The sequence below is a fragment of the Ricinus communis genome, chromosome 6, assembly GCF_019578655.1.
Source record: "Ricinus communis isolate WT05 ecotype wild-type chromosome 6, ASM1957865v1, whole genome shotgun sequence".
Taxonomy (NCBI): Eukaryota; Viridiplantae; Streptophyta; class Magnoliopsida; order Malpighiales; family Euphorbiaceae; genus Ricinus; species Ricinus communis.
Window position 1 is genome coordinate 23,612,742 of NC_063261.1, and position 26,707 is coordinate 23,639,448.

The window sequence follows — 26,707 nt, forward strand, 5'->3', positions numbered from 1 at the left end:
TAAGTGTTTTATATATAAATAATAGGAAAAAATGATATTTGTTTATAATTGATAATTATTTCATAAATTTTTACTCTTTTAATAATACAACATTTTTAAATTTTTGTATTGTTTGAACATAGGACAGTCTTTTTCATCTCAATGTTGCGACTTTTCTTTAAGCATATAAAATCAATTTAATATAGCAATTTTAAATGGCTATAGTTATAAATAAAAATATAATCTTAAGAAATTTTATTAATAAAAATATATCAAGATCGGAATAAAAAAAATAAAGTGAACAATTATAAAAGTAATAGTTACAGTGTATGGCAATATCTATGAAATGAAAAGTAACCATTAAAATCAATGTATATACATATATAAATAAATAAATAACTTTTTTAAATTAACAAATGAATAAAATAAAATCTAAACTCTACTGAAGGTTAATCTCTACTGAAGTCTTTGTAGTTCTTGTCATTTCAATCATAAATCATGAATCATGAATCTTCCTAAAGAGGTTCATCCTTTCTAGTTCAAGCTTCCCTTTTTCTTAAAAAAAATTAAACAAATTCTGAATGTAATCATTTATCAACATTGTCTAATGTATATACTTTCAGAATTGGGTTCCAAGAATTGATCTTTAACAGTAACTCAGATTTAAAGGGGGTCCAACAAGTTGGATAGATTTTCAATTTCAAATCAACCTTTCGTCTTTACCAGCTAAAAAGATGAGGTTTAATTCGGATTTTCTTTTTTATAAACTACATCACTAGTCGTGTATTTATGATAGAGGTGAGTAATTGGCACCTTACCCAATAATTATATTTTAATTACTCCTAATAAATAACTTAACCTATACCTCTGTATTAAAAAAGACCTAACTTCATTCCCAAAATGTCCAATCTCAGACACTTTATTTGACTTGATTCAATGTGAGATGGGTTGCACAATAAATTGGTTTGTTGCCTTCTTTTGACCAGTAATTGATATGTTTTAAACTTTCAGTTTTGCCCCAATTCAAGAATTTCCATCTTTTTAAACATCTCATTTTCAACATTATTGTGCATTTTTTCTTTGACACTAAATGTTTAGCTGACAAGTAAGAGGATCATATATATATATAATATTGTACAGTTCAATAATCATGCAGAAACAAATAATAATAAAGAAAAAGAAACATATGATACACAGCAGTTTACATTTGACTAGTGAAATAAAAAAATACTAAATATTATAAATGGGTTCAAGGTGATGTAAAATGCTTACAGATAATTGCAATTAGTATTCGGAATTGAATCACAATTGCTTAGAAAGTGTCTTTCAAACCTGACCAATTTGACTAACCATTGATTCTTTCCCAATAAAGCAAGTAAACTCTTATTTTCCTTATTGTTCTTTAATATTAGCTACTATTTTTGGTCTTATTGTTCAATAATCTTGTGGGGTTTAGTCTTCTACTTTCGTTTTAGGGTATTTGTGTATGGTTGTTTGGGCTGTATTTTGTCTTCTTTTATGGTTTTTCAAAAGCTTGAAAGAACAACAATGCCAAAGAGTTTCTTAGTGCTTTTAATAATATTATAAAATAATTTTCATATTTATAATTATATTAAAAATATTATAAATTATCATATTTTTTGGATATAATAATTTAATATTTAATTTTATTAATTATTTTATATTATATTATTACTTATAATTAAATAATAATAACATGAATAAATACTAATTAAAAAAAAAAAGAGAGCCAACTAACAACGGCACTTCAATTTCTTTCCAAAAATAAAAACAGAAGCCAAATCAAAACGGTTCACAATTTCAAAATCAACGATCCAGATACAGCTAGAACATTCTAGAACTAGAATAAACCTATATATCACCACACGCCTGCACTCATACAGACTCGCAGAAGTCTTAAACAAGCCGGGAAAACCCTTTCTCTCTGCTTTATTTTCTCTCTTTGCTGTTATTTTATCAGCCACATTATTCAAAACAGCGTCGTTTTAAACGCTAATTTGTGAAAATGGCCGGAAAAGGAGAGGGACCGGCGATTGGTATAGATCTAGGAACAACATACTCATGCGTCGGCGTATGGCAACATGACAGAGTGGAGATCATAGCTAATGATCAAGGAAACAGAACAACGCCGTCTTATGTTGGTTTCACCGATACGGAGCGTTTGATTGGTGATGCTGCGAAAAATCAGGTCGCCATGAATCCTATCAACACCGTCTTCGGTAAGTTTCTCTTTATTGTTATCATTACTATGATTATCATTATTCCTATTGCTGTTTATGCTTTGTTTGGTTTAATGTAAGCTTTTCTTTCAGATGTAAGGATTTAAAGGTTAATGGTTTAGATTTGATATGTGCTAAACTAGATCTGACCATCAGATCTGGTTTGTTTGATATGCTACTATATTTAGATCTAGGGTGTTTACGGCTCCAATCTGTTTATATTTGCTTGTGTTGCATGCGCCATTGAATGTCATAATAAAATGGATATAATTGTCATAACCTTATTTTAAGTTGGATATAATTGTTACAACTTTTATAGGTTGGATACAGTCGTCATATTATAAATTTGATAAATTTTTTTGGATTTATTCCCATGTAACTTCTTCATAAAAAAATTTGGTTTTGTTGGAATATTTTTTAAATCATTTGTAATTCTCAATTGTTAGAATCTAATTATAAATTGTGGATATAATTGTCATGATTTTGTTAGTTGTAATTATCGGATATAATTGTCATAATATAATGAAAAATAGCATGTAATTGTTATAAAAAATGATTTAAGATATAATTGTCATATATTTTGTAAATTGTTAGTGCTCTGTTTTGTTTAGGTTATGTTTATTAATATTTGCATTACATTGTACAGATGCGAAGCGGTTGATAGGTAGGAGATTTAGTGATGCGTCAGTTCAAAGTGACATCAAGCTATGGCCATTCAAGGTTATTCCAGGACCTGGTGATAAGCCAATGATTGTTGTCAACTACAAAGGTGAAGAGAAACAGTTTGCTGCTGAGGAGATCTCTTCAATGGTACTCATTAAAATGCGAGAGATTGCTGAGGCTTATCTTGGTACAACTATAAAGAATGCAGTGGTTACTGTACCTGCATACTTTAATGACTCTCAGAGACAAGCAACAAAAGATGCTGGTGTTATTGCCGGTCTTAATGTAATGCGAATTATTAATGAGCCTACTGCTGCTGCCATTGCTTATGGTCTTGATAAGAAGGCAACTAGCGTTGGTGAAAAGAATGTGTTGATTTTTGATTTGGGTGGGGGTACGTTTGATGTTTCCCTTCTTACTATTGAAGAAGGTATTTTTGAGGTCAAGGCTACAGCTGGAGATACTCACCTTGGAGGTGAGGATTTTGATAATAGAATGGTTAACCATTTTGTTCAGGAATTTAAGAGGAAGAACAAGAAAGATATTAGCGGAAACCCTAGAGCTCTTAGGAGATTGAGGACTGCTTGTGAGAGGGCAAAGAGAACTCTGTCGTCCACTGCTCAGACAACTATTGAGATTGATTCTTTGTACGAGGGTATTGATTTTTACTCTACTATTACCCGTGCTAGATTTGAGGAGCTTAATATGGATCTTTTTAGGAAGTGTATGGAGCCAGTTGAGAAGTGTTTGAGGGATGCTAAGATGGATAAGAGTACTGTACACGATGCTGTTCTTGTTGGTGGTTCAACTAGAATTCCCAAGGTGCAGCAGTTATTGCAAGATTTCTTTAATGGTAAGGAGCTTTGCAAGAGTATCAACCCAGATGAAGCTGTTGCTTATGGTGCTGCTGTTCAGGCTGCTATTTTGAGTGGTGAAGGCAATGAGAAAGTGCAGGATCTACTTCTCTTGGATGTTACCCCTCTGTCCCTTGGATTGGAGACTGCTGGTGGTGTCATGACTGTTCTGATCCCAAGGAACACCACAATTCCAACAAAGAAGGAGCAAGTTTTCTCTACCTACTCAGACAATCAGCCTGGTGTGTTGATCCAGGTTTACGAGGGTGAGAGAACGAGAACCAGGGACAACAACTTGCTTGGCAAATTTGAGCTCTCAGGCATTCCACCAGCACCAAGGGGTGTACCTCAGATCACCGTGTGCTTTGATATTGATGCAAATGGTATCTTGAATGTGTCAGCTGAGGACAAGACCACTGGACAGAAAAACAAGATCACAATCACCAATGACAAGGGCAGGTTGTCCAAAGAAGAAATTGAAAAGATGGTCCAGGAGGCTGAGAAGTACAAGTCAGAGGATGAGGATCACAAGAAGAAGGTGGAGGCAAAGAATGCTTTGGAGAACTATGCTTACAACATGAGGAACACTGTAAAGGATGAGAAGATCAGTTCCAAGTTGGATGCAGCAGACAAAAAGAAGATTGAGGATGCCATTGACGGGGCCATTCAGTGGCTAGATGGCAACCAGCTTGCAGAGGCTGATGAATTTGAGGACAAGATGAAAGAGCTCGAGAGCGTCTGCAATCCCATTATTGCCAAGATGTATCAAGGTGCTGGTGCTGGTGCTGATGTGGGTGCTGGCATGGATGAGGATGCTCCTCCACCAGGTGCCAGTGGTGCAGGTCCTAAGATCGAGGAAGTCGACTAAGGGATTTCTATAATGTTTCAGCGATGGTTGGCCTTTGAATTTTATTGTTAATTGCTACAGTTCCTTTTATTAGATATTATCTGTCTTAATTTTCGTTAGGTGCAAATTTTTCAGATTTTGCTTTGTACCTTTTTATCTACTTCAGTTCAGTTTTTGAAAATCCATTGTTCCAAAGTGCAAAGCAATTGTTGATACAATTCGCTTTAAAGAAAATTTAATTGCAGAGATGGGTTTTATATTCGAATCAAAACCTTTATTGCTTTGTGTTCGGTTCCAAAGTATCCTGTCAGCTGTGGGGCTTTTCTTTTTTTAAACTGTTTTGCTGATACTCTCACTAGCCAAAAACAGTAAATAATGCAGCCATTTCTAGTTCTAGTAGCCTTATTGGTTAACAAAAAGCCAAAACATTACATAGCTTGAAAACTGCTTTTCCTGAACCCTAATGGTAAAAAGTATCCATATACTCTCATGTCAAACCGCTGTAGCTTGAAACCTTCTTGAGAGCTTCCTCCTCCATTTCTACAAGTTGACGACAAAAAGTTTCAACATCACGTGCTTCTTCCTTGAATGTAAACCTGAATTCTTTCCACTGGTGTTCACTAACTCCGTCCTTTATTACTGGACTTGGAACCTTCCCCAACACGTCGAATCCCTTGCAATCAACGGAGAGCACATATGCAACCTGGTCCACAATAGGCAATAGTTCAGTGTCTAACACAAGTGCTGGGATGGCAGGTTATTAAAGAGTAACAAATAATTGATTACACCAAATACATGTTAAAGCAATTACAGTAACCCTGCAGTTCCATTTTCACAAATTTTATTTGACTATGGGCAGTCAGAACTGGAATGGCTATAACAGGGTGCCTAGCTTATAGCAATCTAACATTCACATCAAAAAGTAGATGGCGACTATTTTTTTTATGTAATATTATCTTACTTTTGCGCTTGTGTTCATGTATAGAAAACAAAAGAGAATCAGGGCTCTACGCCTTGCTTCACTTTGATTGATGCCATCAATTAGCTTAGCGGAAAAAGATGCTGCATTTGGAACAACTTTAAATCAGAGGAAGGAACAAAATGATATTAAATCCATGATAGACTATGCAATGTACACTATCCTGTTTAAATGGTCATCACTTTATACGATGAGGGTCTTACCTAAGGGGTGTGCTTTAGATGTCTCCATATCTTCCAAGTCCACTTCATGAGTGTGCTCATGGCCATCGATAAACATGCATGATCTGAAGGGTACATTCATAAATGCGATATCTGGTTAAACATAGAATTTACCAAGTTGTACTACAAAAACAAGTGAATATAAAGACTCACCTGGAAATGTAAAGACTTTACCAGCTCACATTATATTCCACCCCAAAAAAGGAAAACTATATTTCTGATATCATCCTATTTACTACTCTGAGAATGTGGAGCATCCAAATGTGAGCACTCAGCAACATATTAACATAACAGTTTCTTGAAAAATTGGACTCAGTCCCCAGCATGTGCACACCACTGGAGGAAAAGACAGGTCTTTTTTTTCTTTCTAATTTGTGTGCAGGAGCTTGTATTTTTTTGGTGCTAGTAAATGCTAATTTAGTGCTGATAAATCATAATAGAAAAGCCTACTTTTCCAAATTTGAAATTTAGGGATGATGATGACTTCCATTCAATTACTCAACAAATGCAGTAAATCGTACAAGATGTATACAGTGTTAAGTTTAGGACCTCATATTTACCTCATATTGAACCTATAAACTCGGTATCTTTCACCTCCATCAACAAGCTCCTTAAGGTTTTCACTTCTTGTCGTAGTAATAAGATTAGAAGAACTTAACACGCCAGAAACTGTATAAGTGAACTCATTCATCACTCTTTGTTCAGACAGTATGATTTCTTTAACACTTTCCGTAGCCAACTGAGCCTATAACAAGAACCATAAACATTTGACGTCAGTATCTCTTAGATTCAATAGTTCTATTAAATAAAAAGAAAAGAGTGCACAAAGTCAAGTCTAATCTGTCATTACAGTGTCCTGCTACCAAGGTAAACCTCATGAACAGGTACGGTAACAAGAGCATGTCAAACATAGACTCAAGTCTAATCATAGTTGCAGATATTGTAGCACTATTATCTAAAGAGCTTCTCTGACTGTTAAAGCATAAACCATGACAGGATTTTATCATATAGACTATAGCACTTCTAATGATTCAGCCTCTGAACCCTGATTGAAACACTCCTAAAGCCGTCAACTAACAGGCATTACTAAACAAAATAGTCATTTTAACCTCTATTTGTTCAACTTTAGAAATATCAGATTTTTGGTGCTATACACCCATCATCAAAATAAAAGAAAGAAAGATATAGCAGTCCTTAAAGAGCCTAAGGTAAACTGAAAAATCATACTCCTCTTCCTCCAACCCAAAAAAGCTGAAGTTAGAGATTCTAACCAAATCACACTTTTCCAAGCAATCATCAGTATAAAAGTTGATTCTAGTATTGCTTACCAACATGTCAAACAATAAATTCAAATGTTATTTTCCACAAATCTAAAGTTGCATGAAATAAAAAAGCCACACCTTTTCATCTTTAAGAGGGATGACATCCCCAGTCAGAGCAATCCTTGCTGGCAACTGCAACATGTGTATAAAACAGTAAGTTGGACACTTAAAATGTATCTAGGACACTTGCTCCAAAGACTCACTTTCATGTAACGTTATACCAATTACCAAGTAATACGAACTGTAAAAGCAACTTATTCATTTTTAAGGAACTTAAACAATAAGGGAAAAGGAGATGGAATCAGAAAACTAAGCAACAAAACAATAAAAAATGTACAAGTCAAATTTGCAACATACCTTCTTTATATTTCTGAGTAAACTTGATAAAGGCCATGGAAACGGACTTGAAATAGCCAATGAACCACGTTCATCAATGACTGTATTCTACATGATCAAAGAGCATAACCAAAAGATTCAAGCTTAATTGCTAAGAAAACTGCATCCAAGTAATTCTGTAGCTAGTAAGTATCCAATTGATTTCTATTTGATGCTTAGATGGTCAGTGGAAACTGCTCTAATATATATTAGCATCCCATGCATGACATAAAAATACAAAGCTATCTCGAACTATACACATATAAAATCTATAAAAAAAAATTTCATTTGTTAATTCAACTAACTGGAATTACTAAACAAATTGAACGAATGTCAATAACATCACAAATGAATTTGAGAATCGTACCACATTGTGCATATCTTTTTCAGGTACCCATATATATGGTCTCCCCTTCTTGACTATGTACTTAACTTTTGAAGTGTATATATCCTCCTTGCTAACAAGAACATAAAAGAAAATTCCATTATTTAGCATAAGTTCCTCTTTAATGTTTTCATATAAGAAATAACCTTGGAAATAAAAAAGTTGTGAAATCCCCATGTATTCTTATTCTGCTGGACAATCTCAATTAACATTAAACTAGACAACTTCAAACTCATACTGAACCTAGTTGACTGACAATATCATAAAGTTTATGACAAAAATATCTTCAAAAGATTTTCTTTTTCATTTTCCCGCGTTTTCTAACCAGCCAAACAAACGTCTGGTTTGAAACTATAAATGGCAAAAAGCTGTAATACCCAATTATCAGACTGAAGAAGGATACCTTCCTTTAGCGTCAGCTTTGATGGTATTGAGGTGAGCTTGCCAATTTGAAGCTAGTATATTCTGCAAAAACACTTGGATTAAGTTTTGATTTCATAACCAAAAGAAGAAAAAAGAAGAAGAAGAATTTGGTTTGAATAAGAGTTTTACCTTGCATCTCTGAGCTAGAGTCAAGACCGTAGCTTTGCTACCCTTCATAATCCCGTACTTTCTTCGCACGCCCGCTGCTTGACGAAATTACCCAATCAAGGTCTGTCCTCGCGCGCATGTGAAATGATAGAAGTGTCTTAAGCTGAGGTCATATTTGTTTAATGCGTTTACATAAGGGAGGATTTATACTGACCAAAAAATTTAGTATCCTCAGTTATTTATAACAAACTTATTATGTGATCACATAATTTAATTAATTGATATTAATATTCAAAATTTAATTTCCAAAGGTGATAATGGTTAACAGATTAAAGTTAACAATGTTCAATATAAAATTTTTCTATGAATAATATTTGAAGAAGATCCGATAAACTTATGAAAAAGGCAGCAAAACAACTACCTTTCAATTTGGCCTGTCAACTATTTTGTTAAGGTCTAATTCATTCTAAATATAATTTATTAGCTTAATTATATATATATCTTTTATTTTTAAAATGTCAGATCGAAATAAATTTTTTATCAATACAATAGTCATAAACTAAAAAGTTTACTTATGTATTATGATAATTCAAATACCACCTTAATATCTAAAAAGATTGATGTAAAATTAACTAATACTAGTTGTTTATCCATGTATTGTATGATTGTTATTATTATTTTGATTATAAAATTAAGTTGATAGATACAATTTAATAAAAAATTTAATATTTGATATTAATTTATAATAGTTTAAAAAATAATAGCAAATTAATTATTTTTAAATATTTTTAAATTCTTAAAATTTTAAAATTTTATTAATGTAATAATATGAAAAGTATTTTAATAATATTTATTAACTAATTTTAGTACTATATAACTCGATACCATAATTGATGTTATTATTTTTAAGATTAGAAATATAATTAAAAAATTAATTTATTATTAAAGATATAATTTAAGATGTTATTTTCTATAATTAAAATTATTATTTATTAAAAAATTAAATTATTAGTTAATATAATATTAAAATATAATTAATATTTTATTTTATAGAATAAAATTAGTATCACTTTTAATTAGAAAACTACTTATTAGTTAATATAATATTAAAATATAATAAAATGCTAATTTTTTAGGATTAGAGTGAGTGTTTAATTAAGAATATAACTTATTAATCTATAAATTAATAAAAAATTATAAAATTACACATAAATTTAAATTTTATATATTAAAAACAATATACATATCAAAATAAAAATTCGATGTATAAAAAATTAAGCATACATATCATATATAGATTTGAAATTTCCTTTCTACAAAATTAGCAAAATTAAGGAGCAGTAAATTATGTGAGACCAAGGCCGATTATTGCCTTGACCAAAAAGAGGTATTTGAATAAAGATTTTGGAGAAATTGGAGGACCACACCATAATAGAAAGTTTTGGTGTAAAAATGGAGATAGTAAGTCGCCCCGGATATATTCATAACCCCATTTAAACGGAACGGAAAATATCCGTTTCGCTGCTAATAATAGAGTAGAAACGGGTTTAAGCCACCTCACTCTATAATTTATTTCAAATTATATTTCAATTATTTATATATTATATATAATATATATATTTATAAATGTAAGTAAATAAATATATTTTTTAAACAATTTACTAGATATTATTAAAATCTAGATTTTATTTCAACAATTATATTAATAATAGTTAATATATTACAAAATATATTTAAAAAATTAATAAAAATATATAAAATAAATATAGCAGATATTTCTCCAATCGACCCTTTAAAAAACTTCTCTTACTGGAAAGGCCAAACCCGTCCCGCCGCTTCATTGCCATTCCGATGTAAAGAAGCTGATTCTGGGTTCACTTGGGCTTATAATAATTCAGGGACCAAATTGAACTTAATCCCAAAATTGAGGTGTTTTGAGTTTCTGTTAACAAGTGAACAGCAAGAAACTCCACGGATACTCCGTCTCTTTTCTCTAAGCTCATAGCCATAAGCCATGGGAGAACCAGGAATGGAGTGGAACCTATCTTCACCCTCATCATCAGACGGTGAAGAACAGCCATCTCCATTCCAATCATCATCATTCAACAGAGAGCACCACATAGCATACTTAGAGATGATGTATCAAATGCTGCCGAACTATTACCAATCACAAGAGATCAACCGTCTTACTCTCGCTTACTTCACGATCTCCGGTCTCCATATCCTTAACGCCCTCGATCGAGTAAACCACTCTCAATTTTACTGTTTTAATTTTCTTTTTATTGCTCAATATTTGAAACTTTTCTTTATATTTTGTTACAATTGGTATTGTTACGTTGGTAACAGTGCTGCATCAAGTAAAGGCAGCTGATTCTTTTTTTTTTTTTTTTGGTTGGGGAAGGAGGGGGTATGGTTATTTGAAGTAAAATTTTAGCCAATTATTCAGAGAGAAGATTGGATCTTTTCTTTTTCATAAATTTGCATGTGAACTCTTTATAAAGTTTAAAATAAACCATGTAAGTAACTTTGAGAATCAAAATTATATCCTTTATATATAGTGTTGGTAATCTATAAATGTAAGCCAATTCTTATGTTTGGAAGGTTAAGTTTGCTAAGGCATGTTAGAAGGAATTGTGAAAGAAATGTAATGCAACAAATTATACGAATTTTTAAGAAATCTATTGTAATGAACTGTTGTACATGATTCGTTCAAAGCAAGACCAGTGTTTGTGGTTTATATTTTTTATGTATTAAGGGCTTATTTTATGTGTAAATTGTAAAAGCCTATGATTTTTCTAGGATTTGTGAACATTTAAAAGTGGAGTGAGTTCGTTTGGGTATCAAAGTTTGAAACTTTAAACCTGCTACAATTACAAGATGGTGTTCCTTGGAGATTACCTTTTTCATCAATGTATTTTACTTAGTTTTTGAAGTTTGGAGAGTATAATTGATAAGTCTGTTCTTGCTTGACTTGTTTTAGGTAGATACAGATGCAGTCGCTAGTTGGGTTTTATCATTTCAAGCTCACCCTGAAGATAAAAGTCAATTGAACAATGGTATTGAATTCTTTGCTGATATGGTTTTATCAGTGTTGGTTACTATTTGCTCGATCTTTAAAATGAATGCATTACTATTATTCTTTTTTCTGTTATGTGGTCTGCAGTAGCAGTAAGCATCTTTACAATTAAACACATGCACAAACGATGGGCTATTTGTTTGTTGCAGGACAATTCTATGGGTTCCAAGGTTCTCGGTCCTCTCAGTTCCCTTTGGCCTGTAATGGGGTATCGTAGAGTTTAGCTATTCCTTTTTCTTTTCTTTTTTTTTCGTGCTTGGTGAATTGCACTGAGTAGCAAGATAGCTTGCAGCTTCATGCCTTTTTAATTCTTCCAATCGCATCAGCCATAACTTTCTGTAAACATATCTCGGCCTGCAGGTGTCGGTCCACACTCTTAGTCATTTGGCAAGCTCATACTCTGCCCTAGCTATACTAAAGATTGTTGGCTATAATTTGTCAAATCTCGATTCTAAATCAATATTGACATCAATGCGAAACCTGCAGCAACCTGATGGCAGGTATGCGTTATGTTGTTTGTTCTTGGATATTTAATTACTTCTTAGATTTTAAATCTTATCAAACTATAAGTCTGCACTGAATGGGAGTTATTTACAGGAAAGGATTTGTTTAGACTTTTAATATGGCTTTCTCCCTACTGCTCCCCATTATAACTTTAGTTGGCTTTATCTTACAGTTTTCTTCCCATCCATATTGGGGCAGAGACAGATCTTCGCTTCATATATTGTGCAGGTAAGAATATAACAAAAATATTGTGCATATTTATGAAGCTATATAAGCTAGTTCATGTATCCATGTGGTTAATTGATGGATCAGCGGCCATCTGTTTTATGTTGGAGGATTGGAGTGGTATGGATAAGGAGCAAGCCAAGGAGTACATCGTAAGATGCCAAGTATGTTTTGTTCCTTTGTGATGTTCTTTATACTTAACCATCCTTATGTAGTAATATATTTTCAATTGAATCCTTCTGTGGTAAAATGCCATTTCTTTGTTCACTTACATTATAGCAACTTTTCTGTTCAGTCGTATGATGGTGGATTTGGGATGGTTTCTGGCTCAGAGTCTCATGGTGAGTAGTAAAAAATTCTGGGATGCTGTTAGTTTCAGGAAATTTACACTTGAAACTCAGTCTTATTGATGTCTCTTCTTGTCTGCACCTCATGCCTTCAATTTTTCTTCCAATATGAAAACTATTTCCTATTTTACTGCTATTTTGAGAAATTTAGTTATCATTTGTCATTTTAATAGTAGCTATTTCTCAATTTACTATTTGGTGCAAATTTAGTTATCATTTTATCATTTCAAAAATGAAAAAAGTTCAAGTAAAATATTCTACTGTCATGTTCTATGATTTTATCAGTTTAACTCTTCCAATATTATTTACCAACATTGTTAATCTTAGTGGACAGGTGGTGGAACTTTCTGTGCTGTTGCATCTCTTCGATTAATGGGTTTTATTGACGATGATCTTCTGTCTAAAGATGAGCCGCCTTCCATCATAGATGTTCCACTACTGTTGGAGTGGTGCTTGAAGGTATATTTTTTTTATCTGATTTATGAAATGAATCCACAACATTGGTGGCAGACTTCAAAGCTACAGCTTTTAGAGTATAAAATAAATGGGCAAGGAAGAATATTGTTAAGAATTGAAAGAATTTCATGACTGAATGATTGTGAATCATAGACTTCATTGTTCTCAATTTTCTTTCAAGGTTCTCTTTCTGTACCACTTGTAATATTTCTTGCTATGCTCTTTGCTTCAGAGACAAGCAGCTGATGGTGGGTTTCAAGGTAGACTAAACAAGCCTACTGACACATGTTATGCATTTTGGTAAGTGCATACAGCTTGAGAAATGCCAAATATGTAGCAAGTTGCAATGTTTGCATACCTTTACAATGACAAAACTTGTGCAGGGTTGGAGCGGTTTTGAGGATTTTAGGAGGCTACAAGTTCATTGATGGGAAAGCTTTACGTGGATTTTTGATAACTTGTCAATCCAAGGTGTGGATGCTTCTTCTTTCCAAATTCTTGAAGACGTGCATATGTTGAGATATGAGTTGATTTTATGTTATCTCCATATCTCATTATTTTCTAAGCATGTGCATAAGAATGAGTCTTTCCATGATAGTCTGAATATTAGTTAGGAACATTACCAATCAGTGCTGGGGCTAAGGAGGAGGCTGCAAAGCAAATTTTATCTTATTTGAGAATCTCACGGAATACGAAAAAAAATATGGATAAAATTATTTGATATAAAAGGGGATAGGATAAATGGTGAAAGAAAAATAAGAAGCAAGTCTTGAGGGAATGAAGAGCCACCTTAATTTCATGGAGGGGCCAAGATTTAGATATGAAAAAACGTAGGGAAAGGTTAGTATTTTTTGGAAGTTAGAAGGGCCAAGATGATAAACATCTAAAATATATAGGGAAAGATTTAAAATTTTTTGAAGCTCTTCCATCCACCTCTGACTGGAATTTCTATTAAAGACTTGGTGTTCATCTAGACTACAGAATACCAACTGGACGATATATGAATTTTAGGCACTGAAGACTTCCTGGGGCACATGTAACAGCATGAATTCTGACAGACAGTTACTGGAAAACAGAACCATGAAGTGTAGCGTGATGCATAACATGTCAAAAATTATGCTTTGTAAAGAAATTACAAATGTAGCAGCAGTTTTCCGGTTTTCCCTGTTAAAAATTATGCTAGCTGATAACATGACTATGAAATTCTTACTTGCTTGTTCTATGTTCTTCTTGCACTAGTATGGTGGTTTCAGTAAATTCCCAGGTGAGCTTCCAGATATATACCATTCGTATTATGGATACACAGCATTCAGTCTTTTGGAAGAACCTGGCCTTAATTCACTCTGCGTTGAACTCGGAATAACAGATGTTGCTGCCTTAGGAATATGATTTGATTTTATCCCTCATCTACGCTTTGTAATTTCTTTTCGTTACTTTCATGATACTGGAACACCGACTCGGCAATAGATGGCTATAGGTCTCATTGATCCAAGTTGCAACAATTGTATCTTTTCTCGTATAGATCGCCAGTAGTCATGTATGTAACCATATACGGCCTGTGCGTTTAACATTTTTGTACCTGCCACTTTCTTGATGTTGGTTGAAATGCAAATTACATGTTTACAAAGTGATTTGTGTTGGACATACTGATTTCATGGGTGCATATTATTCACCTGACATGCCTTCTTACTCGAGAGAGTTTGTGGCAATTGCTTAATTGGTGCTTTTAGATTGTTTTTAACTTGATTAATTATTGAAATAAAAAAAGAAAAATGTATATAATAGGTTACACGGGATATAAAAATAAAATAAAATTCTATCATTTTATCAGATAAGTTTTCTGCAAACCTGGTGGATTAGGTTCATGTAATAATTTCTCGTCATACGGATAGTGGGTACCAAAAATGTCTTCTGCTTTATGTCATCTTACTCATAATTCCAACTTGATAAATCAGAGTTCATGAAGAAAGTACGCAACTTAGAGAAGATTACATTGACAGCTGATTCTCATAGCAAAATTAAAAAAAGAAAAAAAAAAAAAAGAAATTGTTGGGCTCGGAGTGCATGCCCTGCCTCCAAACCGATTCTCAGAATCATGCTATAATTGCAAGCTGTTGCAATTCCTGGAGCTTGATAAGATAGATCATGCTATTCATGTCAACCAGTTCATGATACATTTTACTTGAAACACAGCTGTGCTATGCATGCTTTAGTGTGTGAACTGCCAAGTGTAATATGAATTCAAAAACCTAATGATTCAAGCATGTAGATTTCAACATTAAATACATAAAGAGCAGAGAAAAAGGCAATGCCTGTAATGATTCTACGAGGGGGACACCTTTCGGCCCACAACCCACGAGACATTTTCACGGGGCAATTTCATCTCTTTGTTTTTTACGAAAATGCCTAAAATTGGCATCTCACTATCACAAGTCACTCACACCCCCTCCTGCTTTTTCCAATTTTGTCACTTTCTTGAACGGTACCTTCCCTTTTCTTTAGCTATAGCGCTTGTCAATAAAGAAAAGAAAAATACCTCTTCCATTTAGGGTCACTAGATTAGATGTTGATCAAACGGTCAGAATCTTATTGTACCAAAAGGTGGGGTATATAGACAATTACCATGCAACAAAAGAATACAAGATTAAGACATGGCAATTATGTTTAGTTTATGTGTGTTGTGTCATAAGCATGGAGGGAGAGAACGAGACGAAAGAAACAAAGCATTGAATTGAAAGGAAAGAAAGAAAAGAAAGTAAGTTGCACTTGTCTTGAAAGAAATCCATCTATTTCTTTTCTCCTGTTCTTTTTTCTTTTCTTTTTTTTCCCTTTCTTTTTTACAGTGCTTGTTTCGTGGACAAAAACAGGCAAACAGCAGTAGTACCATCACTCACCAGAATGATTACATGTATAAGACAGCTCAGGCAGACATGGAGATTGCATAAAACAAGTTACCCCACTAGTCTACCACTTGCAGTTGCCACATTGCAACAATTATAATGCAGAGAATGTTGTTGTCTCCCTCTTCCACTTGAAATTTTTTTGACATAACATTGCACAAGGTTTTTTTCAACATTAACCTTTCAATGCCATCCTCAGAAACACCTCCAAAATATATTAAACAAAAAAAGAAAAAGAAAAAAATCCTAAAAACAAAACTAATTAACTTCTAATATAATTAAAGAAAAAAAAAGAAAGAAAGAAAACAAGTCCCATATTTCTTTTAATTGATCATGAAGCATAATCCTTGTCGAAAATGGGATTTTTCTTGTTTGCTGATGTGAAACTTGAAGGTGAAGAAGCAAGAGGAAGTACCTGCGAAGAAGTGCTTGAATGGAACTGTGGATGTTGGTGATTTTGATGATTAAGCTCTCTTTCTTTGTTCCTATCAACAATGATGGTAATAAAAGGCCCATCATCTTCATCTTTTATGAATTTTGAACTAGTAGGCTTATTTCCATAATCGTGAGGAAATCCATCATTCTTTTGAACCTTGTTTTCTGCTTCTTGCATTACTTTTTTTCTGAGGAGTTTCTCCTCTGCATCCTGTAAGAACTTGAATCTTGGAGGTGGTGATGACCTTATCTTGTTAAACTCTGCATCTGCTACTGATTCAAAGAGATGGTGGAATCTACTCTGGCTGTAATTCGAGTCCATAGGAGTAAGTGGAGGAGTGAAAAATGGGGGAGAAGCAAGTGGGGTTAGATAAGGAGTCTCCATATTGAGAATCAAATCACTCAAACTTCTACTTCTTGACCCTTTATTATCAGCTCTAGACTTGCCATCTTCAGATTCTAAATCCTCCTTTGTTTCTTCAATAATTGTGAAGAGAAATCTTGGTGGACCTGAAATACTATTCAATCTCATCAGCTCTGTCTCCACAGGATCATCACCAAAAGGCTTGAACAAAAAATCTTTGCTTGTGTTTAAATTAAGCTCAGAATCTTCCTCATGGTGGACAAGAGTATCTGTTATTCTTACTGAAGAACATAGTTCTTGAGAGTGCCTCAAAGAAGATGGTTTTTTCAAACAGAACATATAGAAAAGCTCTCGTGCTGGGCTACTATAATCATCTCCAATCTCTCTGTTAGTAATTCTTCTCTTCCACCATAACAAGTAGTAAAGCTCAGCAACAAGCGCTAGTAAAAGACAAGCAAAAACTATACTCAAACCAAGTCCTACACTACTCAAAGATTTCATCTTTCTATAACCTAATCACATCAAATCTACTCAAAATACCCAAAAAGACTTATCAGAAGAACAAAGTTAGCATAAATAACTTGAAATCACTTTCAAGAAACTGCTACAAGAAGAAGTCAGGAAAGCGAGTGACAAGCTCAGTCATAAGAGCTACTCCGACTAGTCCTAATCTTGTCAAGCCCAAGAACAATGAAACTCAAAAGAAACATCAAACTCACTTCTTCATTTTAGCAAATATATTCACAAACAACATAAACATTCCTAACTGTATTCTGCCAAATAACAAAAACCCAGAAACACTATACTCATGCCACAAATATACTTCATAAACAACATAAACATTCCTAACTTTATCTGCCAAATAACAAGAATCCAGTAGCACACTCCTTATGCCACTTGCTAATACCTATCCAAAAAGCTCTCTTTTCTCTGAAAATCACATTCTCAAATCATGAAGCATGATTATAAAAACTGCAGAGCTTTTTCTTTTTCCTACTATATAAATATATATAACCCCGCAGCATAAACTAAGCCATATACTTGTACACAATTACATATATATATATATTTTTGGCATACGTACTATCAATCATTTTACCCAAAACTCACATGCTAACATGCACTAACAAAAGAACATATTATAACTGCAATAAACCACTATAAGTTTGCTAAACTGCACACAGAAACAAGGAGCTTCTGGCTGATAAAAATACACATCTAGAAGAGGATTGAGGCAAAAACTCAAAATGGGTCGGCAATATTTCTCACTTTTATGGTTTGACAGGTCACATTCTTCGAGGGAAACTCACATGGGATCACAAAGAAAAGGAAAATGATGGGACACTGTTATGTTTTTTTTATTTCCTATTAATTATATTTAGTTACAGAATTGCCCTTAAGACACATTCTTCTTTAATCCAAAAGGTGACTGGACAAGAGCTTTTTAGCATTTAATAAAAGTATCATTCGCGTAATACTAAAAATAAAAGTGTTCTAATTTAGGGTCATTATATCTAATACTACAAAGATGAGCTCTCAAGATAGAGTTTATAGAAAATTGATAGCTTTGAGTTTATCCAAATTTATACTTTTGCAATCTTTTTCATTTTAATAAATTTAGATATCTTCTTTACTCGCATTTTCACTTCTATTTATTTTTAGAAATATTAAATATATGTGTTTCCTTCCATTTAATTTGATGATATTTTGTTAGTTTTATGTAAATTATTTTAAAAAAAAAAATTGCTAGTTAAGTTTTCCATTTTTATAGAAGTAAAAAGAACATTGCTAACTAAATAATATAATTTGATTGAAAAAAATATTATAAATTATAAAATAAATACTTTAATCTTTCTTTCTTTCTAAACTATAGGAGCAGTCATTTCTTTATACTAATTACAAAAATAAGATTTATATAATGCAAAAAGAAAACCGGTTATCATATTATAGGAGTATATTTAGTATATTAGCATGCCTATACTATATCAGTGTATATCCATTCTAATTTTTATAAAAAATTACGTATTAAAAATATTAAAAATTAATTTTTTTAATATTATTTATGCAGAGTAAAATATTGTTAACACAAAGTATTAAATTACTTTTATATATTCAAGTAATTATGTAGAAGTGGGTATATTACTATTTTTATTATAAAATTTATAAATATTTAAATCTTGAAAATGACATTTATATAATTTATTATGTGAGATGTCAAGGATACTAATTGTAATCCGAGTAAGGGGAAGCTAATGACCTACTTCGGACAAAACTTGGGGCTCATCCTTTTCAACAAATGTCGTCAACTTTGATTCTGATATATAATATTTAATTTCCAGCTGGCACTGAAGCCCTCATGTAGTCATGTTGTATGTTAATTATTTATATTCTAAATTCTATGTCAGAGACTTTATATTAATTAAAATCTTAATACATTAGTTAATCTCCATATTTTATTTTTAAAAATCTGGTTTAGACAATGAATTTTTTTTATAATATTTTATAAAATAATTTATTTTTATATTATTTTTATTTTTAATTTATTTATTTTTCTCTTTCTAACAACTACACGTCGTACCTTAAGTGTTACTTTTAATATTAAAATAAATTAAATATTTTTATTTGTTTTTAAATTAAATAATACTAATTATATAGTCGTTTGTTGTAAAAAATTGAATATACATGTTATTTTAAGTTTCAGAAATTAATATATATAATCTTAAAAATAATATATTAATTATATTTAATTAATTGATAATTTTTAATTAAATAAAGATACTAATTCTATCTCAAAAATTAGCATATTAATTATATTTTAATATTATATTAACTAAAAAATTAATTCTATAATTAGATAATAGTTTTAATTTTAAAAATAACATCTTCAATTATATTTTAATATTATATTCAATAATAAACTAATTTTTTAATTATTTTATTATATTTTTAATTTTTAAAAATAGAGATATCAATTATATTGATATGTTAATTTATATAATATTTAAAATTAATTAATAGATAATCTTTAAAATAATTTTATATTATTATATTAATAAAATTTTAAAATTTTAAAAATTAAAAATATTTAAAAATAATTAGTTTGCTATTATTTTTTAAAATTTATAAATTAATATTAAATATTAAAATTTTATTAAATTATATCTATCAATTTAATTTTATAAATAAAATAATAATAACAGTCGTAAAAATATAAAAATAAACAAACAATTAGTATAGATTAGGCAGTATATACAAGGGACATCTTCAGTGATGATATACATATACACTGCTTGCATGTTCTCTTTGAATAAAATAATTTTGATTTGAGCAGGAATTTGACAAATAACATAATTTCTAGATTATATATTACTTACAATGCTTTGTGGCTTATACCACCTGTGAGAATATATTTTATATTTACTAGCAGTTTTGATAAAATTAAATTCTTTAAATATTCCTCATTAGTCTGGGTTATTAAATAAGTTTTATTTCCATTCTTGGCTCTCTTATATATAGAGGGCCTATTGTACACATATGCAAATTTAATATATATAAAATAAATAATATTTTTATATTTATATTTTGATTATTTAAATATTTAATAAATATGTGTTATTTATTTATGGACTTAATATTTAGATAGGGACATACACTTAGTTTAAAGAAATTTTTTTTTCTAATACTGCTAAAGGATTTATTTATTTATCTAACATAATAACTATTACCACTGTCTGTAAAAAAAAATCCATTCTCTCTTTTTTTCTTTTTTATTATTGGTGCCACTATTAAAGTTGTGATGGCCATCATTATGCTATAGACTTGGGTGATCCTGGACCATTATGCTCTTTTGTAAGTGTTATTTTCACTAAAAAGATTTGGAAAAAACATTACCTTAGGCTTTAGCCACATGGGGTTTATGAATCTATTTGGGAAAGAGAGGGAAATTTTTGTTTGGTATTCTCTGATAATTAAAGCCCAAATTAGTTGAGGAGGATCATCTTCAAAATCTTAATCATATTGTTTCTTGACACAAATGGCATTGTTTGGCAAAATGTCACATGGGTAATTACATTAAAATATCTGGCAAGATTATGTTGCTTACTAAGTTGGAAAGAATACATGAATGGAAAGAGGGAAATTTTCTTTTTACACTAACAACAATTTTTCTTGATTTTGAAACAATAATCTTATGCTTTCATTTTCATCTTTGATTTCTTATACAAAGGCAATTTCATGATCACTTGATTGAATGTCAAGAATGGGCTTTTGCTTATCCTAGCCAATTCACATTATAAGAGTTTTGAACATTTTACCTTACACAAGAATCAGGCAAATTCTTGTTATAGCCCTCCAAACATTTTATTAGTATACTTTATTACCTTATTTCTACCTTTTAACATCAGAAGGACAAAATATTTAAATTAATAAAATATCAAAATTTTACATTATGTCTGATTAAAATTTATAAAATTTATTTATAAATCTAAAAAGTTTTACATTTTAAATGAGATGAGAGTTAATTGAGAATTTAAATAATCAAATTTATATGAAATCAGTTATAGCTACATCAGATTCTAACAAAATAGATAGAATTTTCGAATAAATTTCACATGAATAAGTCAATTTATCTATAATATCAAAATACCATTTTGCTTTCTCTTTATATCTTTTTCTTAAATGAAATGAATTTCAACCAAATATATCATTAATTTAAAAGTCTTTCTTCTGAAAAAAAAAAATCTTTCATTTTTTTTTATTTCTCTAAAATAAAGAAGTAATTAGTGGATCTAAAAGGGTCACTTTTTATATTTATGAGTGTTTTATCCTTTTAATATGGAGCGAGGTAAGTGAGATTTAGCTAAAAAACCATAGCATGGCTTTCACTATTTTTTCTCTCCTATGTTATATTTGGTTGATTCATTAAAAAAATACATAAAAAATAAAATAAAAAAAATAGAGTCAAAGAGATATCTAGGTGCTATAGAATGCATTGAAAAACTAATATGAAATTCATTTTTAAATTTTATTTATTTTGTTAGAATTTAATTTAACTATAACTAATTTTATACAAATTTAACTTTCACTTGCATAAATTTTAATTTTATAAATAAATCTCATAAATTTTATATATTTCAATCAAACATAATTTTTTCTCCGGCAATTATCTGAGATACAAACACCGTGGAGTAGCTATTTTTTTCCCTTTTACTTTTATTTTTCATTTTTGGTTTAAGCTTTTGTTTTTGACTAGAGTGGTGGCGATGGGATTTGAGGCACTTTTTTAAAATTCTCAAACTAAACTGAAAAATAACACTTTATATTCTTACAAGACCAAACTAGATTGTTTACTGAGAAAACCGAACTAATTGAAACCGAAAAATAACGTTATATATGATCTGTTTTCTTAAATAGTCTATAATAAGATTTTAACTGTTAACATGTATACATAGTAGAAGATCTAATTGCACATATTCATGAATTGAATTTTCAAATTCAGGAATTCTAGTATTGGTTGAGATGATTTATTATACAATCATTACAAACCACCATGATCAACTCTTCCAAAAAAACAACAAAGTAATTAAATTGAACTGTGAGGCTTTTATATAAAAAAATTTAGGCATTAGTCTTATTTTTTGTTTTTTTTTGTTTTTTCTTTTTAAAGAATGAAAATGGTTAAGGTTAACTACCAGACATGTAGCAGAGTGGCCAGAGGCTAAATTTTGGTAATTTATTTTCTTGTTTGTGCCTCAGTATTTCTTTCTGGGCTTCATGTGAATAGTTTCTTGTTCAATTCCAATGTTCTTGATTGGCTTGAATAACGTTGGATTCAACCATGAATCTTATGCTCCATCCATCTTTGGTTTGTTTGAAGTTCTGAGCTTGAGTTTGCGAGAGAGAGGAGGGTTTCTACAGCATGCAAAAATTAAATCCTTAGATCTCCATGGTTAAGCTCGGGTTCAAGAGCTCGTGTAGCTCTCAAGTTTTTAGGTTGAGCACTAAAGACAGATTTTTCAACCTCTCATTATAGATTTTTCATCAAAATGACCACCACAGAAAGAAAAATTACATCATATTATTAGACTGAAATATGACACCATTGCAACTTGCCATGGGATTCCTACAAAGTCATCAACCACAGGTCTTTTAAATCCCAAATCATTACTGTAGGCATGCTACATGATTGGAGAACTTGAAAAGTCTGTGCTCCCATAGGGGACCCGGTTTGTAAAAGGTTATATGATGAAAAGGGAAAAAATAAAAATAAAAATAAATCCAGATCTTAGAACATGGAGATGACCTGTAATTTTGAACAAAAATGTACCCTTCACAGCATAATCCATCCAAAGTTCTGAACTACTCGTGAGTAGGTGCCAGGCTCGGTATTTGCAGAATTGGCAATTTATCAGAACTTCAAAGAAAACCAATCCATTTGTGCTGTCTATGAATTAGATATCATTAAGTAGCAGGTGATGGTGAGGCCAGCTAGCCACCAATGGTTTTCCTCCTCTTAGGGGAAAGCTATTTCCATCACTCTCATCTTTAATTTTCATGTAATTCTTTCCCATAAACTCCTATATTTATTTTTAAATAAAATGTTATGTTTATTACATTACAAGATAAAAGAATATCACTTTGTATCCAAAATTAAATTTTAAGATATTTGTGCAAATTAGAATATAAAACAATTTATAATACCATTATGATTGATCCGATGATGTGTTTGTTTAATTCGATGAATTATTAGCTTAATAATTGAGCACATATTTGATATTATGATGTTATGTTTATGGTTCAAAAATTCTCATTATTTGAGATTCTAAATCCGATTGAAATCCTTTGAAATCGAGTATTAATTTACTTGATAAATTTTATTTTACATTTAAAAAGGCTAGAAATAAAATTAATACTTATTATTGGATAGTAAATTCAATACGTGGAGGCTAATTGATAGTGAACTGAAGAGAAATAAAAAGGAAAAAAGAAAAAAGAGGATCATATATTATGTATAAGAACAATTGATATAAGGAAACATAGCATGAATAGTACTCCAATAACTACATTTTCTTACAAAATAAACACCATAACAATTTAACACCAGGCTTGAAGATGGCTTGCCATAGAGATACTGTAACGCCTGCATTTTCTCATCATCCATGTTATGTGCATTTACATTTAATCATTGGGCATATGATGGTATATCAATGATATTTTTATTTTATGAGAACATATTTATATTAATTATAAGTAGAGAATAAGAAGCATGATATTAGATTATTAATTTAGATAAGTTGATTAAGTACTTGGGTTATGTGTATTAAGCCTTAAGACTTAATTGAACCAATAGTTGAAGGTTGGGTAAATAGATTGGACTTAAAAGATACAATTAAAAGTTAGTACCTATATATGGTTAGTAAGAATTAATTTAGGGTGATAAAAATAGTTTAGTAGGTGGTGGCATTAAGAGAGGAATATTGGAAATTGGAACCATGAGTAAGCTCATTTTACCTCTTCATTTCTCTAAAATTCGTACATGGCCAAAAACACAAAATTTGGAATAAGAGAGAGGAGTGGAATACCTAGAAAAACTTAAGATTAAGATAGGATTTTGCCAACTATTGAAGGAGCCAAGCTAAAGCTAAAGGATTTAAGCATATTAGCAACCCAAAAGCTGAAATTGGTAAGTTGTTACTTGAGTGTTATTAATTTGTCATTAGGGTTCTTGATTACAAATTGGAAAAACTTCATTTGATGCTCTCATTGATTAATTAAAGGTCTGATTATCATGAATTAGTAGAGTATTGAATGATTGCATAAAGATTAAGCTTGATTTAAGTTTAAGTATGTTAAGATAGAAAACTGTCAAAATTCCAGCAACCTTGATGTTCTGTATTTTAGGCATAACATGGATTATATAAGTCCAAATTAAGCTTAATTGGTGTCTATGGAAAGTTTAAAGAGTCCTCTATAACTTTGTAGTTTTGTAATTTTGCTATTTTTGCCGTTTTGGTTGCTTAAATTGAGCAAACAGATTGCTGCTCGGGTACAACTAGCTGTATGACCCTTGCTCAGTAATTTGAAAATAATTAAATCTATAGAAGTCGGAATTGAGTAATTCTTCTTGGAGATGAAACTAGACGCATAAATGAATATGTCTATTTAATATGAGATTTTTGTATTAAGCCAATTTTGCCCAGCAATAAATATACCTTGGTACTAAATTCTGTCTAGAAAACAGAAATGTTGGAGATTAGTTTTATGCAATTTATTGATGTTAATTTGAGTTAAATTGGTATTTAACTAGATGAAAAATGTTTATAGGATATTAAAACAGTAATTGAGAGTCTTAGAGGAAGAGTTAGACCTATGAATTAGAGAGGGGATGATCTTGTAATGCATTAGAACTCGCATTTACATGAATATTTGTAATATGCATGAAATGTGAATTGATGAATGTGTTGACAGGTACTCAAAGGCCTGGAAAGGAAGTTGTGGAGAAAGGAGGTTCTTATATGCTAAAGGAATAAGTATATTTTGAGTAAGTAAATAGTTAATATTCGCTATGTTCATATATTTAATCAAATGTTCCGCAAATGGTTGCGTTTGCTTAATATTGTTTATGTTTGAATGACTGAGATGGAAATGATTGGTGTTGAGTGGAACAATTGTTATTGCTGAAATATGATATAAGTGAAATGATTGAATTGTGATGTTAAGTGCATGTGTGCATGTGAATGGTGGATTCCCCTATGAAAAAAAAAGATATATATATATATAGCCTTGGGAGGCTAAAGCCTGGAGAGGCTATAAAAGTGTATAATGTGAGATGAGGCAGAGTAGCTTACGTGTGTGATATGTGAGGATGAGGCGGAGCAGCACATTAAAGGGGATCCACAAGCCGTGAGAACTAACCATAATTGTTGAATTGTATTTGTTCTATGATGGTTGTAATGAATTGAGTAGAATAGTATGACTTTATACCTAAACTATGAATATCATGGAAAGTTATGTGATTGGGTGGAAATTGTATTAAGTGTATGTGATATAGATTATGTTGATTATTTATTTACCGAAATGGAGGCTCACCCTCTCCAAAATTTTTCTTTTCAGGTTTGTAAATAGTAGTGCATCCGTTGGTTGTATGCGAAGTCTAGCTTTTAGCCCAAATTGGGCCAGTTTTGTGAAGTCTCCTCCCGATGCATTTTTGTATGCAATTATGTGATATATATGGAAGTATGCCTTATAAGGCATAAGAAGATGTTTGTAATACTTGTTAAATGATGTTTAAGTATAATCATATGTTTATATGTTAATAACCTTGTGTCTGGATTCTTAACAACCTACATATTGACCTATCTACTTGTAGTATATATTCTACGACGCTTGTATGCTTCCCCGGCTAATGTTTATTGGTTAACATGTGATGGGGGTGTTACATTTTAGTGGTATCGAGCGGGGATTAGATTCATTGGGAGTAGATTCATGTTGCACATCATTAAGCATATGATATATGTTCTTTGAACTTGACTGAATATTTGCATTTCATATATATAGATGGAGAGACAAGGAGAACACGCAACTGGCCCAGATAAGTCATTAGAGTCTGTGCATGGTCATGAAAATGCATCTGAACATGATCAACATGATGAGCATGAGCTATATTCTGAAAATGCTGCACAATCGAATGTACAAAATGTTATGGAACAGTTTATGGATTTTCTGATGCAATGGGCAGCTCAACAACAAGCACCGGCGCCTCAGACTCAACAACAAAAGGCTGTGATAGATAAGAATTATGAAAGAGTTAGGAAACAAGGTGCTAATGTTTTTCAAGGTACTACTGATCCTGCTGAGGCTGAGGAATGGTTACGAAATATAGAAAGGGTGTTGGATAAATTTAATTGCACATCCGAACAAAGGCTTCTATATACAGTATCTTTAATAGAAAAAGATGCACTTGATTGGTGGGAAACAGTTTTAAGAAGCAAAGATCGACCAATGAC

General features: G+C 31.3%; 4 protein-coding genes across 4 annotated transcripts; 2 read left to right on the forward strand and 2 right to left on the reverse strand.

The window, feature by feature from the left end:
* Positions 1–1,826: 1,826 nt before the first annotated feature.
* On the forward strand, positions 1,827–4,848 carry LOC8268250 (heat shock cognate 70 kDa protein 2). The gene is made up of 2 exons (XM_002532251.3): positions 1,827–2,219; positions 2,866–4,848. Exons 1-2 carry the CDS (start codon positions 2,006–2,008, stop codon positions 4,602–4,604), a joined length of 1,953 nt encoding a protein of 650 aa, XP_002532297.2. The 5' UTR covers positions 1,827–2,005; the 3' UTR covers positions 4,605–4,848.
* LOC8268249 lies at positions 4,836–8,594 on the reverse strand. Its single transcript, XM_015727287.3, has 9 exons — positions 8,418–8,594; positions 8,269–8,330; positions 7,848–7,938; positions 7,463–7,549; positions 7,184–7,237; positions 6,344–6,528; positions 5,766–5,848; positions 5,545–5,645; positions 4,836–5,286 (listed from the first exon to the last, which is right to left on the reverse strand). The coding sequence occupies exons 1-9, from the start codon at positions 8,463–8,465 to the stop codon at positions 5,071–5,073; spliced, it is 927 nt and encodes a 308-aa protein (XP_015582773.2). The 5' UTR covers positions 8,466–8,594; the 3' UTR covers positions 4,836–5,070.
* Positions 8,595–10,246: 1,652 nt separating this feature from the next.
* LOC8268248 (geranylgeranyl transferase type-1 subunit beta) lies at positions 10,247–14,631 on the forward strand. The gene is made up of 11 exons (XM_002532249.4): positions 10,247–10,638; positions 11,377–11,452; positions 11,622–11,680; positions 11,833–11,972; positions 12,149–12,204; positions 12,289–12,365; positions 12,497–12,542; positions 12,883–13,007; positions 13,237–13,304; positions 13,388–13,475; positions 14,244–14,631. Exons 1-11 carry the CDS (start codon positions 10,411–10,413, stop codon positions 14,391–14,393), a joined length of 1,113 nt encoding a protein of 370 aa, XP_002532295.2. The 5' UTR covers positions 10,247–10,410; the 3' UTR covers positions 14,394–14,631.
* A 1,080-nt stretch (positions 14,632–15,711) lies between these two features.
* LOC8268261 lies at positions 15,712–17,981 on the reverse strand. The gene has a single exon (XM_002532247.4). It carries the CDS (start codon positions 17,202–17,204, stop codon positions 16,236–16,238), a length of 969 nt encoding a protein of 322 aa, XP_002532293.1. The 5' UTR covers positions 17,205–17,981; the 3' UTR covers positions 15,712–16,235.
* Between the last annotated feature and the right edge of the window lie 8,726 nt (positions 17,982–26,707).

Bases quoted from the DNA above. Each gene is read 5' to 3' on its own strand.
- LOC8268250 (XM_002532251.3), top strand. From the start codon at position 2,006: ATGGCCGGAAAAGGAGAGGGACCGGCGATTGGTATAGATCTAGGAACA. The intron at 2,220-2,865 runs GTAAGTTTCTCT...TACATTGTACAG, and splicing joins TCCTATCAACACCGTCTTCG to ATGCGAAGCGGTTGATAGGT.
- LOC8268249 (XM_015727287.3), bottom strand. From the start codon at position 8,465: ATGAAGGGTAGCAAAGCTACGGTCTTGACTCTAGCTCAGAGATGCAAG. The intron at 8,331-8,417 runs GTAAAACTCTTA...GTGTTTTTGCAG, and splicing joins CTCTAGCTCAGAGATGCAAG to AATATACTAGCTTCAAATTG. The intron at 5,849-6,343 runs GTAAATATGAGG...TGTACCCTTCAG, and splicing joins GTTTATAGGTTCAATATGAG to ATCATGCATGTTTATCGATG.
- LOC8268248 (XM_002532249.4), top strand. From the start codon at position 10,411: ATGGGAGAACCAGGAATGGAGTGGAACCTATCTTCACCCTCATCATCA. The intron at 11,453-11,621 runs GTATTGAATTCT...TGTTTGTTGCAG, and splicing joins TAAAAGTCAATTGAACAATG to GACAATTCTATGGGTTCCAA. The intron at 13,476-14,243 runs GTGTGGATGCTT...TTCTTGCACTAG, and splicing joins TGATAACTTGTCAATCCAAG to TATGGTGGTTTCAGTAAATT.
- LOC8268261 (XM_002532247.4), bottom strand. From the start codon at position 17,204: ATGAAATCTTTGAGTAGTGTAGGACTTGGTTTGAGTATAGTTTTTGCT.